Source organism: Carcharodon carcharias, chromosome 7, assembly GCF_017639515.1.
Source record: "Carcharodon carcharias isolate sCarCar2 chromosome 7, sCarCar2.pri, whole genome shotgun sequence".
NCBI classification, from domain to species: Eukaryota; Metazoa; Chordata; class Chondrichthyes; order Lamniformes; family Lamnidae; genus Carcharodon; species Carcharodon carcharias.
This window is the reverse complement of record NC_054473.1, coordinates 145800573-145819400: the sequence shown is the minus strand read 5'-3', so window position 1 is coordinate 145819400 and position 18828 is coordinate 145800573. Positions and strand designations below refer to the sequence as shown.

Below are 18828 nucleotides of genomic sequence, written 5' to 3'. Positions count from 1 at the left end.
CTCTGCAGCAAATGCGGCTGAGACTGCCATGCAGGGTGGAGTTCCTTCGCCACACCAGGCGATACTTAACCACAGTGCAAAACCATCATCTGACGAGACTGAAGACTGCCACCATAACATGATGTAGCCAACCGAAACTTCAATGAAGTACTCAATACAGTCCTTTGTGAAAGGCTACTATATAAACTAAAGGGAATGTGTATCTTTGGTAAAAATGTGATGGTGAATAAGTTATGGCTTGAAAGAGTAACGCTGGGCTGGTGATATGCAATGCATGAAGTGGCACAAAGATCCGCTGATGCTTCTTTGATGATTTTTGAGCAATGTAAATGATTTGTATTCAGAAACTCAGTATAAGATCGACAAGTTCACATGTGATACTAAATTAGTGGGAGGGATAATTCAGCCTGATGAAGCAGCTGGTGAATTACAAAAGGACCTAGGCAATATTTTCAGATAGAAAGAACTATGAAAGGTGAAATTCGATATAGCTTAATATGTCTTACAGTTTGGAAGAAAAATAGGCTACATACCTTAAAGAATAGCATTAAAATAGTTAGATAAGTGGTTGAACAAAATTTGAGACTAACGGATGACTGATTATCCAGCTTTTAAAAATTTATTCTTTCAGATGTAAGCCTTACTGGCCCATCTCTAATTTCCCTTGAGAAAGTAGTGTTGAGTTGCTGCAGTCCATGTGGTGTAGGTACAACTCCAGTTTTTTTAGGAAGGGAGTTTCAGGATTTTGATCCAGTGACAGTGAAGGAATAGCGATATAGTTCCAAGTCAGGATGGTGTGTGGCTTGGATGAGAACTGCAGGTGATGGTGTTTCTATGTGTCTGCTGCCCTTGTCCCTTTAGGTGGTAGAGGTCATGTGTTTGGATGGTTCTGTTGAAGGAGCCTTGGTGAGTTGCTGCAGTGCATTTTGCAGGTAGTACTCATTGCTGCCAGTGTGTGTTGGTGGTGGAGGCAGTGAATGTTTAAGGTAGTGGATGGGGTGCCATGAGGGGCCAATCATGCGGGCTGCTTTGTCCTGGATGGTGTCAAGCTTGTTGAGTGTTGTTGGAGTTGCTCTCATCAAGGCAAGTGGAGAGTATTCCATCACACTCCTGACTTGTGCCTTGTAGATGGTGGACAGGCTTTGGGGATTCAGGAGGTAAATTACTTGCTGCAGAATTCCTAGCTTCTGACCTGCTCTTGTAGAAGTAATAAAGCAAAGAGAATGTTGAATTATATTGTCAAATCAGAAGAGTTTAAGCCTGAGGCCTTTACTTGAAGCTGTAAATGCTCTGGTTTAGGCTATATCCTGACTGCTACATTAAGTTCTGAAGACGAATTTTCGTCTGGGCTCGGGAGAACCCGACCTGCTCACTTTCGTGTCTTGCAAAATGCATACTCCCCCCCATATGTGACTTTACAAAGGATTTTTGTCTTAGCACACAGGTTTGCAGTGTATTTGGCGAATTGTGATGGAGTGTGTGGAGAGTGTTGGTGCAGAAGCGGGCTAGATAGAAGGCCCACCTCGGTTCTCCAACAGAGCAACTCAGCTCCCAACACTGTTAAAAGCCCCCTAAACCTCACCCTTTGCCCCCACCCAACCCATGCTTTTCCATACCACCTCATATTCCCCCATTCCTCCTCACTATCCCCATGCCACCCCGATGCACCTCCATGCCACCATATGTCTTTCATAACCACTCACTCGGTTTGCACTATGTACAGTTCTCAGGACCCATGCAATAGCAAAGGGGATTATTTTACAATCATTGAAAAACCATTAAACCTCTAACAATCTAAGAAAACCCTGTGTTCAAACTCACTATCATTGATACTGGACCAAAAAGGCCAAGGGAAAAAAAGTTATAATTCCTTAGGTGCCTATTAGGGTTGTAAACAAACAAGAAACCACATCAAAGACGTAATTGGCTTTTATATGCTCATAAAAGTTTCAAAAGTTCTTGTATCAATAAGACCGCCTGCTGAGCTGAAACTTTTGAAACCCAGCCAAGTATTCATAAGGGAACAACTAAGATAACAAAATCTTCCAGCTGCACTGACAGAACAGATATCCATTTCCATTTCAAAGCAGAGTGTTTGTCAATCAATGGAGGGGCAGCAGAGGCAAACCATTTTTTCTGTCTTCAGAAGCAGGGTTTTTATTTAAAAACAGCCAGATCTGCCAGTCCAATTAAATCAGAACACAAAATCATGACATCACAGAACATTTTGTTTTACATGTTTTAATACATTATGGCACTTTCTCCATTGGAAAAGTGCTGTAATGCATGTGAACAATTATACAATGCTGGTCAATGTAAAGGTCAACTTACTTTTGCAGGACAGTTCCCTATAATGAATCATTGCATTAAAAATACATCTAGATTGTAATACAGTACCTAATAACAACATCTGAAGGTGTCAAAATGTTTTACACTTACCTTCCAGAATGTTTGCAACTCCACAGCAGGCTTTCCATTTTATTCATGAACTCCTAAACCTAGTATGCATTTAATGGGATTCCAAAACCCACACCACCAGATGAGAATGCCACGCTGGAGGAAATCTGATTTTCATCCCCCATTTAAAATGGAGAACCCGACCTCAGTGGGGGCGGGTGTGCCTCTTGCGCACTAGGCATTCTTAATTTGCATAAAAGGCAGAGGAAAATGATGTGAGGTCTGGAATCCAGTGGAAAATCAGATTTCCTCCAAAAAAAATCAAAGTGTGGCCTTTTGCGCACCGAATGCACCTCCACACACAAGGAACACATTCAAACCCTTGAAGTGATGCCAAGAAGGACAAGTTATGAGAAAATGTTAGAAAGGTGTGTGACAGGAGATTTTCTAGAAGAATATAAATAATACAGAAAGGGTTAATTTCAAACAATATTTCAAATTAAACTGCAGTAAATGAAGGCAGAGGTACAAACTGGTAAACGAAGAGTTCAGGAAATACTTCTGCACTCAAACAATGTTTCATACCAGGATGATTGTGGAGACAAAAACACTAGAGTTATTCAAAAGGCAGCAGAATGCTTTAATGTGGTAAATTTATGAAAGAATGAGCAGGATGGTCTGGCCCCCGCTATGTCCCCTATCTCTGTCTTTACCTTTCTGCCCTTTGTGAGTGGAGTAATAAGAAAAAGTGGACTTATGCTGGTTAATATATTTTATATCCAAATTTTGCTCAGGACAATTACAGAGAATGAAAAGTTTGAATAGTCCCTTTAATCATATCTTTCGGAAACATCTCAAAGTAGTTTGAAGCGTTATTAGGTAGGTAAATATGACAGCATTTATGTAAATAAGATTCCATGACCAATAGTGAGAAGGAATCCATCTTTTATGGTGTAAATTGTGTGAAAAGTGTTGACCAGGATATTAGGAGAACTAATTCCGTTTCTTCAAACAAAGCTGTAAGACTTTTGATATACAACCAAACAAGTTGACAGACTCAGGCCTGAATTTTCACACCGATAAAGAGGCTCGCCATTTTTGCTGCTGGGGTGTGCTGGGGATAGGCATGGTGGTGATGGGGACTGGTTATAAATTGTACATCTGTGCTTCAAGGAGGCAGCTGCCCATATAAATCAGCAGATGGACATGGGCAGATGCTTCCACTTATGTATGATTTTAGCGAGGTCAGCACCTGAAACCCAAAGTGTGTAAAGTAGACCTGGTAGGAGCAGGTCTGAAACTTGTGGACTCATTTGGATAGCCTTTTGGAGAGGTCAGGTACTCCTTTGGATATGGTTCCAGGGCACCTTTGGGAGAAGCAAGATACCCTTTGGGAGAGGTAAGGCATCCTTTGGGATAGTTCAGGTGCCCTTTGGGATTGTTAAAAGTAGACATGATTGTGTGTAAAAAGTACATAAACTCATTGGAACTGTCTTGTTGTCAAAGAACTGTCAAGCTGTCAAAAAACTATCAAGCTGTCAAAGGACTATCAAAGTTGTCAAAGAACTATCAAAACTGATTGGGATTGTCAAACTCATTACAACTGTGTTATGATCCAGTTAGGGACAAGTAACTTTTCGTTTAAAGCAGTCAAAGTTTGAAATCCCAGTTACTCACTAGGTGAATAAAGTCACAGTATCCCGTGGTTTTAGGTAAACAAAATAAACTATACAAAATCAGAAAAGTAAAACAAGCTATAATATCTATTTTACACTCAAGCATTCAGAATTAACCTGAGGTAGGTATGATTTAACAGACAAACTATGGTCATACATACCACACTGCACATTAAATAGCAGATGCAACCAAAAACAGATCCCATGGATTTCTCAGCAACTTACCAAGATGTCCATGATCACTATGAGGCACAAAATCTCATTAAAACTCTGTTTCCCTCATGAGGGATTTTAACTCCTCACTTTGGAAGATCTAGCCTCTGAATTCCCTCAGGGGGAAGTGATGGCATTGTAATATTGTCGCTGACTAATAATCCAGAGACCCAGGGTAATCCTCTGGGGACCAGAGTTTGAATCCCGCCATGGCAGATGGTGGAATTTGAATTCAATAAAAATCTGGAATTAAAAGTTTGATGATGACCATGAAACCATTGCTGACTGTTGTAAAAACCCATCTGGTTTGCTAATGTCGTAACCTGGTCTGACCTACACGTGACTCCAGACCCACAGCAATATGACTGAATCTTACATGCCCTCTGAAATGGCCCAGCAAGGGCCTAGCAAGCCACTCAGTTGTAACAAACCTCTGCAAAGTCATAAAAAAGGAAAGAAACCGGACGGACCACCCAGCATTGACCTAGGCACTGGAAACGCAATCTCAGCCCTATCAACACTGCAAAGTCCTCCTTACTATCTAGGGGCTAGTGCCAAAACTGGGAGAGCTGTCTCACAGACTAGTTAAGCAACAGCCTGACATAGTCATCCTGAAGAAATCATACCTAACAGATAATGTCCCAGGCACCACCATCACCATCCCTGGGTATGTCCTGTCCCACCCGCAGGACAGACCCAGTAGAAGTGGTGGGACAGTGGTATACAGTCGGGAGGAAGTTGCCCTGAGAGGCCTCAACATCAACTTTGGGCCCCATGATGTCTCATGGATAGTACAAAGGCTATGGGCCTAACAATATTCCAGCAATAATACTAAAGACGTGCTCCAGAACTTGCCGTGCCCCTAGCCAAGCTGTTCCGGTATAGCTACAACACTGGCATCTACCTGGCTATGTGGAAAATTGCCCGGGTATATCCTGTACACAAAAATCAGGACAAATCCAACCCAGCCAATTACCGCTCCATCAGTCTACTCTCCATCATCAGTAAAGTAATGGAAGGGGGTCATCAACAGTGCTATCAAGTGGCACTTGCTTAGCAATAACCTGCTCACTGACACCCAGTTTGGGTTCTGCCAGGGCCATTCAGCTCCTGACCTCATTGCAGCCTTGGTTCAAACATGGACAAAAGAGCTGAACTCCAGAGATGAGGTGAGAATAACTGCCCTTGACGTCAAGGCCGCATTTGACAGAGTGTGGCATCAAGGAGCCCTAGTAAAACTGGAGTCCATGGGAATCAGGGGGAAAACTCTCTAATGGTTGGAGTCATACCTAGCAGAAAGGAAGATGGTTGTGATTGTTGGAGGTCAGTCATCTCAGCTCCAGGACATCACTGCAGGAGTTCCTCAGGGTAGTATCCTCAGCCCAACCATCTTCTGCTGCTTCATCAGTTACCTTCCCTCCATCATAAGGTCAGAAATGGGGATGTTTGCTGATGATTGCATGATGTTCAGCACCATTCACGACCCCTCAGATAGACTCCTTCTGAAGCAGTCCATGTCCAAATGCAGCAAGACCTGGACAATATCCAGGCTTGGGCTGACAAGTGGCAAGTAACATTTGCGCCACACAGTGTCAGGCAATGACCATCTCCAACAAGTGAGAATCCAACCATCACCCCTTGATGTTCAATGGCGTTACCATCACTGAATCCGCCACTATCAACATCCTGGGGATTACCATTGACCAGAAACTCAACTAGACTAGCCATATAAATACTGTGGCTACAAGAGCAGATCAGGGGCTAGGAATTATGTGATGAGTAACCCACCTCCTGACTCCCCAAAGCCTGTCCACCATATACAAAGAACAAGTCAGGAGTGTGATGGAATACTCCCCAACTGCCTGGATGAGTGCAGCTCCCACAGCGCTTAAGAAGCTTGACACCGTCCAGGACAAAGCAGCCCACTTGATGGGTACCAAATCCACAAACATTCACTCCCTCCACCACCAATGCACTGTGGCAGCAGTGTGTACCATCCACAAGATGCATTGCAGGAATTCACCAAGGCTCCTTTGACAGCACCTTCTAAACCCACAATCACTACCATCTAGAAGGACAAGGGCAGCAGATAGATGGGAACGCCACCACTTGGAATTTTCCCTCCAAGTCACTCATCACCCTGACTTGGAAATATATCGCCGTTCCTTCACTGTCGCTGGGTCAAAATCCTGGAACTCCCTTCCTAACAGCACTGTGGGTGTACCGACACTATAGGAACTGCAGTGGTTCAAGAAGGCAGCTCACCACTGCCTTCTCAAGAGCAACTGGGGATGGGCAATTAATGCTGGCCCAGCCAGCGAAGCTCACATCCCATGAATGAATAAAAGAAAAACCACTCGGGCCTGGACTGCCTCAGTGACTACTCACCGCCCGATGATTTAATCTCTTTTCCTGAGATTGTGTTCCACAGAATTCGCAAAGCTGCACTTCTGTCTCGAATTGCTGGAACCTTTCTAACTGTTACACAGATTGCTAGCTTCACTAAGCTGGCACTGCCCCATGAACTCCAGCCTCCTGGCTGCCCCAAGCTATAAATGGTTCTCAAGAGTTCTCTGAGCCCTAACTGTCTCTAACATAGAACCAGCAACCTTCATCATTATCTCTGCTCCCCAAGAATTTTCTGAGCCCTAACTCCACTGAATAGCTCCCAGGGCTTCTCTGAGCCTGAACTGCCTGGAGCCTGCTAACAGTAACCAAGTGGGCTGCTTTGTCCTGGACGGTGTCAAGAATCTTTTCAGTATGGAGTCTCTTCTCCTGCTGCAGACAAATTGAAAGCAGAGAACCTTCTTAAGCTCCATCCACCTCCATGATGACATAACCTTTCAGGGTTCACTGAATGCTTTTGAGCTAATTTAGCTCTTGCCTTCAAAACAAAACATCTCTTTGGACTGCACCTCTTTGCAAGCAGTGTAAACATCACATCTCTAGTTCTCCAGTTAAGTAATCCCACCTGCTGTTTTATGGCTCCATTTCTTCCATTTTGACTATTAACCAAACATGGTTAACCTCCTAAATTACTATGTTCTTTTAAGTGTTCTGGAAATCCCTAAAGCCTAGCATTCTAGTTACCTTACCTTGATAACAATAATCTTCTCAGAATTGAACAAATATTAACATGAATCATGAACTAGATATTTTCAACAACTGTCAAAGCTCATTGCAACCGTCAAAGCAGTCAAGTTATTTAACTCTGCTGGGCTTTAAATTTTTAAAAAATGTGTGGAGTTTAAGAAAATCAGTGCCTGTTATTTCACTCTATCTGTTCACATAAGCCTAAGAGCTATGCTTGTAGGATTTGAGCTGCATGACAGCTCCATGTTTATAGAATAGCAATGTTTGTTTTCATAAGAAATTAAGTACTTAAGTGAAATGTTTGTTTCCATAAGAGATTAGTTGAAGCAATTTCAATGTATTGAATTTTTTTTAACAATGTAAGTAATCTTTACATAGTGACATCAACAATAGACATATAACTTTATTTTATGTCAGCATGGCTCCTGAAGTTTGCTCATGGTGGATGCTGAATGAGTTGGCATGGAGGGTGTAAGGACAAAGGGTGGTGGGTGGGTGCAAGGGTTGGCATGAATTGGCACTAAATTGGCATTGGGACTGTAAAGGGCTATGGGATGATTGGGGGCATGTGTTGGAAAAGGGGGTATTACAAGCCATGGGGGTGGGTAGAGGTGAATAGAGTGACTGAGGGAGTATGAGGGGCCTTGGGAGGTTTGGGTAGAGGGGCATAGGATGGCATTGGGTATGAGGGGCCATCAAAGGTGAATAGAAGGGCATAGGGTAGCATAGGACCAAGGGGCCCTTGGGGTGTGGGGGAGTGTGATGTGGCATAGGTTGGCATGGATGGGGCATGGGCGATGTGTGTGGCGGTGAGAGGGGTGAGGGGTGGAGGACTGTTTTTTGTTTTAATTATTTTTTTAATAACTTCAACAAAGTGCCAGAACACAGAGACAAGACTTCCACCCAGCCTGCCTCCTCACCTGGCAGCCACTGCACTCGTTCCAGGGGTGACGCGTCAGATTCCTAATCCAACCTGCCACTGTCCTCCCCACTGCATGGAATGAAAATCTGACGTTCTGGGCCTCTTTTTCCTGAGTCGGGTTGGCGGAGTAGGGAAATGCCTCAAATCCAGGCCCTGACTGACATGGTCAGGTGGATATAAAAGTTCGAATGCCACTATTTAAATGGCATAGAGTTCTTTACTTATTCAATTGATTTTGTGGGAGCTTGCAAAAATTGGCTGTCAAACTTGCCTACAAAGTAACAGTGATTGCACATTAAGAATAATCCATTGGTTGTAATGCACTTTGGGATTTCCTAAGTATGAGAAGGTTCTAAATAAATGCAAGTTCTTTCTTTTAATTTAGGTTATAATTTCAAAGACCTCAAAGAACAAAGAACAAAGAAGAAAGAAAAGTATAGCACAGGAACAGGCTCTTCGGCCCTCCAAGCCTGCGCCAATCATATTGCCTGTCAAACTAAAACATTTTGCACTTCCGGGGTCCGTATCCCTCTATTCCCATCCTATTCATGTATTTGTCAAGCTGCCTCTTAAACACCACTATTGTACCTGCTTCCACCATCTCCTCTGGTAGCAAATTCCAGACACTCACTACCCTCTGTGTAAAAAACTTGCCCCGCACATCTCATTTAAAGATTGAGCAAGCAATCATCTAACTCAAAAATGAGAGTGCTCAAATTTAGCTGACACATATGAACTGCTTGAAACGTAAAAATTTGTAATCATTGGTTTTGTTCGGCATTTCATTGCAATGTCATACCTGAACAGGCAATAATAAAATATAAGCCACAACTCCCAACAAGGATGTCGGTCCAAGGATAATGTAGGAATATATTGTACAGCTGATCAATAGCACTGGAGTACCAAATATAAAAGGACAAAACAAAGCAGCTTCAAATAGTCGATGACCATCATTTGACAGCAGGTTCACAACCTGTATAAACAAAACAAACTGAATAAATTAATTCCAAGTCAAATTTTTCAATCTTTGAGCCTGATTTCAAATCAATCTGCATCAAACACTAAAAGGCTGCGAACTTCCCTTTGTGTTCATGCTTTGAATAATGTTGCTTCAGTCACAAATATTACCAAATTTTCCCCTTTTTTTGCAATACAAAAATTAAATCTGATCCACCAGATCCGTTTTAAAAGAGAAAATTGTTATCATTTTGGGTAGAGACTTTTAGTCCCTAAGATTCAAAAGAGCTGATATAATTTTCATCTTGAAGGTGTCACAGAGAAGTGATGAAATGGTTTATGCTCTTGTCATGTATATGGTAGCTTCACAACATACAAGATACATTTAGAAACAAAGCTCAGGAGATACAAACCTCTTTAAATGATAATATATTACATATTTGGCCAAAATGGTAGCTGCATGTTTAACTTCTTAATTGAACTAATTGCTTTTATAATTTTAAGGTATTTAGAAGTGGCTAATAGTGCTTCCCATATGCAGACCTGGTATTCTACAATCCAGATGTTGTACCTATTCTATATTCTCATCTTTCAGAAAGACTAACTATTACACAATTTCTATTACTCTGATTAGTGGAGTTAACACAGAGGCTGGATTTTACAGTTTTCAGTGGGTTGAGGGAGGCATGAAAGAAAATGAATGGTCCACTTGCTCCCACCCTCACTGTTTCAGCACAGCGAATCAAGCTTCAGCTAGCCAATTAGCTGTCGCCTGGGGCAAAGGCCCGTCGGTGGTGGAGGGAGTGAATATTTAAAGTAGTAAATGGGGTGCCAGTCAAGCAGGTTGCTTTGTCCTGGATGATGTCAAGTTTGTTGGGTGTTGTTGGAGTTAAACTCATCCAGGCAAGTGGAGAGTATTCCGTCACACTCCAGATTTGTGTCTTGTAGATGGTGGACAGGCTTTTGGGAATCAGGAGTGAGTTATCCACTGCAAAATTCCCAGCCTCTGACTTCCTGTAGCCACAGTAATTATATGGCTGGTTCAGTTCAGCTCCTGGTCAATAGTAACTCCCAGGATGTTGACAGTGGGGAATGCAGTGATGGTAATGCCATTCTATGTCAAGTGGAGATGGTTAGATTCTCTATTGTTGGAGATGGTAATTGCCTGGCACTTGTGTGGTGTGAATGTTACTTGCCACTTATCAATCCAAGCCTGAATGCTGTTCAGATCTTGCTCCATATGGATATGAATTGCTTCAGTATATATGGAGTCATGAATAGTGCTGAACATTGTGCAATAATCAGCGAACATCCTTACTTTTGGCCTTATAATAGAGGGGCAGCGGGGGCAGGGGGTGGGTTGGGGGGGAAGGGGGGGGGGTGTTTGTGTGTGGGGTGGTCATTATTGAATTAGCTAAAGGTGGTTGGGCCTAGTAGTCTTTTCTGAGAAACTCCTGCAGCAATGTCCTGGACTGAGATGATTGACTTCCAGCAATGACAACCATCTTCCTTTGTGCTAGGTATGACTCCAACCAATGGAGACTTTTCCATTTGATTCCCATTGACTTCAGTTTTACTAGGGCTCCTTGATACCACATTCAGCCAAATGCTGCCTCAATGTCAAGGGCAGCCATTCTCACCTCACCTCAAGAGTTCAGCTCTTTTGTCTATGTTTGGACCAAGACTGCAATGAGGTCTGAAGCCGACTGGCCCTGGCAGAACCCAAACTGAGCATCAGTGAGCAGCTCACTGCTGAGTCTGTGCTGCTTGCTAGCACTGTCGACGACCCCTTCCATCACTTTGCTGATGATCATGAGTAGATTGATGGAGTAGTAATTAGCTGGATTGGATTTGTCCTGCCTTTTATGGACAGGACATAGCTGGGAAATTTTTCATATTGCAGGGTTGATGCCAGCGCTGTAGATTTACTGGGACAGCTTGACTAGGGGTGTGGCTAGTTCTGGAGCACAAGTCTTTAGAACGATTGCTGAAATGTTGTCAGGGCCCATAGTCTTTCCAATATTCAGTAACTTCAGCCATTTTTTGTTATCAAGTGTAGTGAATCAAATTGGCTGAAGACTGACATCTGTGATGCTGGGAACCTCAGGAGAATGCTAAGCTAAACCATCTACTCTGCATTTCTGGCTGGAGAATTGCAAATTCTTCAGCTTTGTCTTTTGCACTGATAAGCTGGGCTCTCCCATCATTAAGGATGGCAATATTTGTGGAGCCTTCTGCTCCTCCAGTTAGCTGTTTAATTGTCCATCACCATTCACAACTGGACATGGCAAGACTGCAGAGCTTAGATCTGACCTGTTGGTTGTGGGATTGCTTAGCTCTGTCTATCGCATGCTGCTTCCACTTTTTGGTATGCAAGTACTCTGTGTTCCAACATCACTAGGTTGGCACTGCAGTTTTAGGTACTTTATGCCACGTGCTGCTCCTGGAATGCCTTCCTGCATTTTACATTGAACCAGGGTTGATCCCCTGGCTTGATGGTAATGGTAGAGTGGGGAATATGCCAGGCCATGAGTTTACAGTTTGTGGCTGATTGTGCTGATGATCCACAGCACCTCATGGATGCCCTGTTTTGAGATGCTGGATCTGTTCAAAATCTATTCCATTTAGCATGGTGGTATTACCAAACAACACAGTAGAGGGTATGCTCAATGTGAAGGCAGGACTTCATCCCCACAAGGCCTGTGCAGTGGTCACCCCTACCAATACTGCTGTACACAAATTGCCTGCCACCTTTCTGATGTTACAACTGTAGCTACACTTTTAACATCGAGTACTTCATTGGCTATAAAACACCTTGGGATGTCCTGAGTTCATGAAAAGTGCTATATAAATGCAAGTCTTGTTTTTACCTTTAACTTTATTACCTTTATATTACCTTTATACCTATAAATATTACCTCTCACAGGAAGATGATAATCAAGTTGCAGCAAATGGAGACAGATGTGGAGTTTAACAGTGATGAGCAATAGATTGGGGAAAGAATGGGACTTAGCAAATATTTTGGGTTGGCATTACTCAGAGGTGGAAAAGGTGGCTTAAGTTACTGTGGAATTTCTAGAGCCCAGCAGTAGTGTGGATTGAGTACCAAGATATAGCAGGACTGCACAAATCCTGTGTTATGTGAAAAATGGGGAAGGTACCAAAGACTGTATGTAATATGGGACAAAAGGATTCTCAGTGTGGTAGCACTTGGGTGAGTTACTGGTATATGGCACACTGCAGACTGCTCTTGGGATATTTCTGAGCAGAGGGCTAATTCCTTCTTGTGGAATTACTGAATAGGTAATAGTAGAGTCTGGCAGCAATAGATGATAGTTTTTGGTATTGCAGCATTCTGTGGAGAAGTCCAGTTGTCTGGAAACATGGAGGATGGTACTGTGATCTGCTATTACTTGCAGTGGACGATATCAGCTTGTAACAGTCATGGGGATGCTAGATGATTAGGTAACAAAGAGGAGGGAGTTGCAGACTGGTAGTGCTGGAGCTATATCATGCCAGGTCTGTGATATTTGGAGGTGCTGGGAGTCTGGCTGAGATCTCAGTGCTGATCACAATGGGAATGGGCTCTGGAGGGATGACGAGTACTTGAGTGGGCCTCAGGGAATAAGTAGGGTTCCCAGGGATCTTCCAGCAGAGAGGGCATCTCAGAATCTGGGAAAATTAAAAGGTGGTGTTTGGAAGCACAAGACATGGTCTTAGAGTCTGGATACATTGGGGAGGGGTCACTGGAAATATTTGTATGAGGCTCCCTGATTGTGGAAGCAGTGGGAAGAGTCCTGGGACCTCAAAGTACTTAAGTTGAGGAGGTAGGCTAAACAGAATTTGCTCCAATTTGTCTCCTGCCTATTATTAAAAGAGTAAAGAAGGCTTTACATTTATGTGACTCCAGGGTACCCCAAATTGCTTCATAGCCAATGAAATACTTATGAAGTGTAGTCACAGCTGTGATGTGGGAGGTGGCCATCAAAATACACCCTGACCTAAAAGTTAGGTTACAGCCACAGGCCTGCCAGAATAAACAAAAACAAAAAATGCTGGAAAAACTCTGTGGAGAGTAAGGTAGAGTTAATGTTTCGCGTCTGTATGACTCTTCTTCAGAGCTAAGAGAAGTAAAAATGTGGTGAAATTTATACTGTTTAAAGGGGGTGGAGCAGGCGAAGCTGGATAGCAGGCCAATGATAGATAGAGGCAAAGAAGATATTGCCAAAGACGTCATAAACAAAAGGCAAAGGGTAGTCAATGGTGGTGGTACTGGCTAAAGGAGGTGCTAATGGTGACATTAAGGATAGAAAGCAGGATGTAATAATAGCTGGACAAGGGTAAATGCTCTGGAAAGAACAACGTGAGCAAGTGACAGATGACCCTAATGGGGGTCAGGTGGGGGGAGAGTACGATGGTTGGAAAAAAGATCGAAAATAGGCTAAGAGGTGGGGATATAACAATGAATAAAAATGAAAATATAGTTAAATCATAATAATCATAAGAATAAGTGGAAATATATATATAAAATAAAAAGTAAAAAATAAGAATGAATATCGAAAAAAGGGGAAAAAAAATGGATGATGATGGAGGAAAGAGTTTATGGTCTGAAGTTGTTGAATTCAATGTTAAGTCCCGGATGCTATAAAGTACCTAGTCGGAAGATGAGATGCTGTTCCTCCAGTTTGTGTTGGGCTTTAATGGAACATTGCAGCAGGCCAAAGACAGATATGTGGGCATGAGAACAGGATGGGTGTTGAAATGGCAAGCGACAGGAAGGTCTGGGTCATGCTTGCAGTTAGACTGAAGGTTCTGCAAACCGAACACTCAGAGTGCGTTTGGTCTCTCCAATATAGAGGAGACCGCATTGGGAACAGCAAATGCTGTAGACCAAATTGAGGGAAGTGCAAGTGAAGTGTTTGGGCCCTTGGATGGTGAGGAGGGGGGAAGTAAAGGGGCAGGTGTTGCACCTTCTGTAATTGCATGGGAAGGTGCCGTGGGAGAGGGTTGAGGTGCTGGGGATGATGGAGGAGTGGACCAGGGTGTCCCAGAGGTAACTGTCCCTACGGGATGCTGACACGGGGGGTGAAGGGAAGAGGTGTTTGGTGGTGGCATCATACTGGAGTTGGTGGAAATGGCGGAGGATGATCCTTTGAATGCAGAGGCTGGTGGGGTGAAAAGTGAGGACTAGGGAGACCCTATCATGGTTCTGGGAGGGAGAGGAAGGAGTGAGGGCAGATGCGCGGGAGATGGGTTGGACACGGTTGAGGGACCTGTCAACCACTGTGGTTGGGAAACCTCGGTTAAGGAAGAAGGAAGACATTTCAGAAGCGATGTTTTGGAAAGGGGCATCAACAGAACAGATGCAACGGAGGTGAAGGAGCTGAGAGAATGGGATAGAGTCCTTATAGAAAGTAGGGTGTGAGGAGCAGTAATTGAGGTAGCTGTGAGAGTTGGTGGGTTTGTAATGAATATTGGTGGACAGTCTATCACCAGAAATTGAGACAGAGAGGCCAAGGACGGGAAGGGAAGTGTCAGAGATGGACCATATGAAAATGATGGAGGGGTGGGAATTGGAAGCAAAATTGATAAATTTTTCCAGGTTCAGACAAAAGCATGAAGCGGCACCGAAACAGTCAATGATGTCCCGAAAAAAGAGTTGTGGGAAGGAGCCTGAGTAGGACTGGAACAAGGAATATTCCACATATCCCATAAAGAGACAGGTATAACTGGGGCCCATATGGGTACCCATAGCCACACCTTCTATTTGGAGGAACTGAGACAAGTTTAAGGAGAAATTGTTCAGTGAGAGAACAAGTTCAGCCAGATGGAGGAGAGTGGTGGTGGATGGGGATTATTCAGGCCTTTGTTCAAGGAAGAAGCGGAGAGCCCTCAGCCCATCTCGGTGGGGGACGGAGGTGTAGAGGGATTGGACGTCCATGGTGAAGAGGAGGCGGTTGGGGCCAGGGAACTGGAAATTGTTGATATGATGTAGGGCCGCAGAGGAATCACAGATGTAGGTGGAAAGAGACTGGACAAGGGGAGAGAGAATGGAGTCAAGATAGGGAGAAGTGAGTTCCATGGGGCAAGAGCAGGCTGACATGATTGGTCTACCGGGACAGTCCTGTTTGTGGATGTTGGTGAGGAAGTAGAAGCGGGCTGTCCAAAGTTGGGAGACTATGAGGTTGGAAGCTGTGGAGGGAAGATCTCCAGAGGAGATGAGGTCAATGACAGTCCTGAAAACAATGGCCTGATGTTTGGTGGTGGGGTCATGTTCCAGGAAGAGGTAGGAGGATATGTCTGAAAGTTGGTGCTCTGCCTCTGTGAGGTAGAGGTCAGTATACCAGACAACAACAGCACCACCCTTGTTGGGAGGTTTGATAACAAAGTCAGGGTTGGACCTGAAAGAACCAAATGCGGCAAGTTCAGAAGGAGACAGGTTAGAGTGGGTGAAAGGAGCAGAGAAATTGAGACGGCTAATGTCACGCCGACGGTTCTCAATGAAAAGATCAAGGGCAGGTAAGAGGCCAGAGGGAGAGGTCCAGGTGGAGGGAGAATACTGGAGAGGGGTGAAAAGATCCGTTCTTTTAGCCAGCACCACCACCATTAACACCCCTTTGACCTTTGGTTTATGCCACCTTTGGCAATCTCTCCTTTGCCTCCACCTATTGCTGGCATCTATCCAGCTTCATCTGCTCCACCCCCCTTAAATAATATAAATTTCACCACAGTTTTATTTCTCTTAGCTTTGAAGAAGAGTCACGGACTCAAAACGTTAATTCTGCCTTTCTCTCCACAGACGCTGTCAGACCTGCTGAGTTTTTCCAGCATTTTTTGTTTTTGTTTCAGATTTCTAGCCTCTGGAGTGTTTTGCCTTTTAGCCTGCCAGAATAAAGTTGGGCCAAGGCATACTTGTTCACAGCTGGTTTAATATAGCATGACCAATGAGGAAAAACAACAAAGGACAACCACAATAATCTTACATTACAGATAAGTACCTACCTCACCAATAGAAATGTTGTTTAAATCTTTAAGATGAACCAACTTAACAAATGCTAATGTAGAAATGGCACCTTTTAGTCGGATGCCAGTCTGATAGTTGATTGCCCACGTGGCTGAGAAGAAAAGGGTTTTAAGAAGCTCTGTAGTGAATAAGGCAAAGCATAGACCAATACCATAAACAAGATTTTCTGACTTTTTTTCAATATGTTGGAGTATAGCATGAACCAGCACTGCCTGTAAAATAAGAAACAGAAGTCACAATTAGGCAGTAATAATACCATGATATTTTTGTGCTTAATATGATGCTGAGGAGGACACGTGTTTTGGGTTTCAACAACAGTAACAATTACAACCTGCATCTATGTAGCACCTTTAATGAGACAAGAAGTCCAAAAGGCAAGTGATAGTAAATGTAAAGAAAATGGATATAACAGTTCAAGAAGGAGATTAAAAGGGGTAAGCAAAAACTTGGCTTGAGATGGTTTCCAAGGTTTTTAAATGGTTGAGGAGCAGAGGTAGAAAGATATAGGAAGGGAGCTCCAGAGCTTAAAACCCAAGTGGCTGACATTTTATCATTACTGGTGGAACAAACAGCAGAGGCAGCACCAAAGGTTGGAGTCAGTAGAATAGAATGTTCATGGAAGGTGGATATTAGGCTGGAGGATAATTAACAGAAATAGGCGTGGGTAAGGCTGTTGAGTGACAAAGCTGCCAAGAATTTTAGGTTTAAGGCATGGGGAATAGGGAGACAATGTAAATCAGTAAAGGTAGCACTGATGTGCAAACAGGACTTATTGTGGGCCTGATTACTTTGATAGGGGATGAAGGGTGGCAGTGGGGTGGGGTAGGGTAGGGTGATGACAGCAAAGAACCTACAAAGGATAAAACTTGCAGCGTACTGAGAAGGAAATAAGTTGACTATTAGGGACTTTCTGCCCCTCCCCCAAGGGTTATCAACATCCCTATCCTGGTGGTTCCTAAGGCAACAGTAGTCAAGAAAATAGGATGGTCCACCAAGCCTCACACCTTCACCATAATTTACATTCCTCTCAGCAGTCGATGTAGAGACGGGGGGAAGGGGGTTGTGGAGCTGGGCTAGTGGGAGGGGGCAATAAAATTAAAGCTGGGGCACCTCATTTTCTCACTGTCCTGCCCAATGTGGAGGAGATCATGGTCTTTGAATCAACCCAGAGTTAGAGTTTGGAACAGTATTAGCCGATCCATGTTAGGTATACCATAGCTCCGCAGAGCAAATCTCTCGGTACCCTGACTAAACAATGTATTTTTAACTCATGGATTCTGAAGATTAATGTCTGCACCACTAGTGTGATGTTTTTCTTTTTTCATATTGATTGTGTTTTTGAGTGACATTGCCAGACTAGTGCCAAACATTGGCAGTTTTACCCTGTGGTTATTTGACTTCCTGGAATTGTTTTGACATTGATTTTACGAATAACCTTTAAAACTAGGCCTTATTGTAAAGGTCATATTACCTTTGAAAATGTTTGAAATGCTTTCAAAAAATGGGAGATACATAAATAATTTGCAATTATGTTCAAAATCGTGTGCTTTCATAGACTGGGATTACATCGGTGGTTTATCTAAACACCATGTTATTTCAAGTTTATTGAAATATAGCAAATTAAGAATTAAGGTAGTTAACCATTTAAACTAGTAAACATATGTGACTGCTTACCGGTCCCAAAAAGCTACAAATCATACAAATAACTGTACAAATTATGTTCATGATAAGCCTTGTTCGCTGAAACTGCAGAGCCACTTTCTCCAAGGAAGCTTTCTCCCTGCCCATTCTTTCCACCTCGTTTTTCCAAAGACGCAAGAATCTGTAAATATTTTCAGCAAAATGTCAAAAGAATTTTTATTTTGTTTTTACACGTATTTTTATACATTCTGATCACCCAAAATGTCTTTCCAAATTGACACACCTTCTGGCATTCACATCTGAACAATGGAACTGAGACAGGGGAGGCACAGTGTCTTGATTCAGCTCCTTCTTGAACCCTTTTATCATCATTGGTGTCACCCATGAGAAAAAGATGAATGAAAATAACCCAGCATCATCGACTGGAGCTGGAGATGGATTCCTGCAAAATATTTTGTTGCGTATGATAAAGGATAGTTAATTCTGAAAAGCACGAAGGACTTTATATTGTAGAACAGATTTTTTTTCTCTCACTTACTTTGGCTTTGGACGAATAGGAATCATTGTTTTGGAACTCTGAAAGTACTTGTGGTGTTTATTCTGTACCTCATGTGGCTCTTCATCATGGAAACCTGGAAATTCCATTTCACTGACTTCCGGCAATGTGCATCAATATTGGGAAGATTGATCTTGAAGTTAAAGAGTCAAAGGTTAAATGTTGATGCAAATAGAAGGAGTATTATTATAGCTTTTACACCACATTGAGTGTCACAGCAGAGATCTTGGTGTGACTTTTTATTTCAACATATGAAATAATGATGCTGCACATTTAATTACTAGAATATTAGACATTGCAATATCAATGTTAATGTCCAACTGTTTGGACACCAAGCCACAGAATTCCC

The 18828-nt window shown here is 43.0% G+C and overlaps 1 protein-coding gene across 1 annotated transcript in view; it reads right to left on the bottom strand.

Moving 5' to 3' along the window:
• The window catches only part of abcc12 (ATP-binding cassette, sub-family C (CFTR/MRP), member 12), a 110892-nt gene extending 92324 nt beyond the window's left edge, over positions 1 to 18568 (bottom strand). The window contains exons 1-5 of the mRNA XM_041191683.1: positions 18462 to 18568; positions 18207 to 18365; positions 17957 to 18104; positions 16261 to 16494; positions 9101 to 9274 (exon numbers count right to left, since the gene is read on the bottom strand). Coding sequence (XP_041047617.1) covers positions 9101 to 9274; positions 16261 to 16494; positions 17957 to 18104; positions 18207 to 18365; positions 18462 to 18568 — 822 coding nt within the window. The remainder of the gene's footprint in view (positions 1 to 9100; positions 9275 to 16260; positions 16495 to 17956; positions 18105 to 18206; positions 18366 to 18461) is intronic.
• Positions 18569 to 18828: the final 260 nt, after the last annotated feature.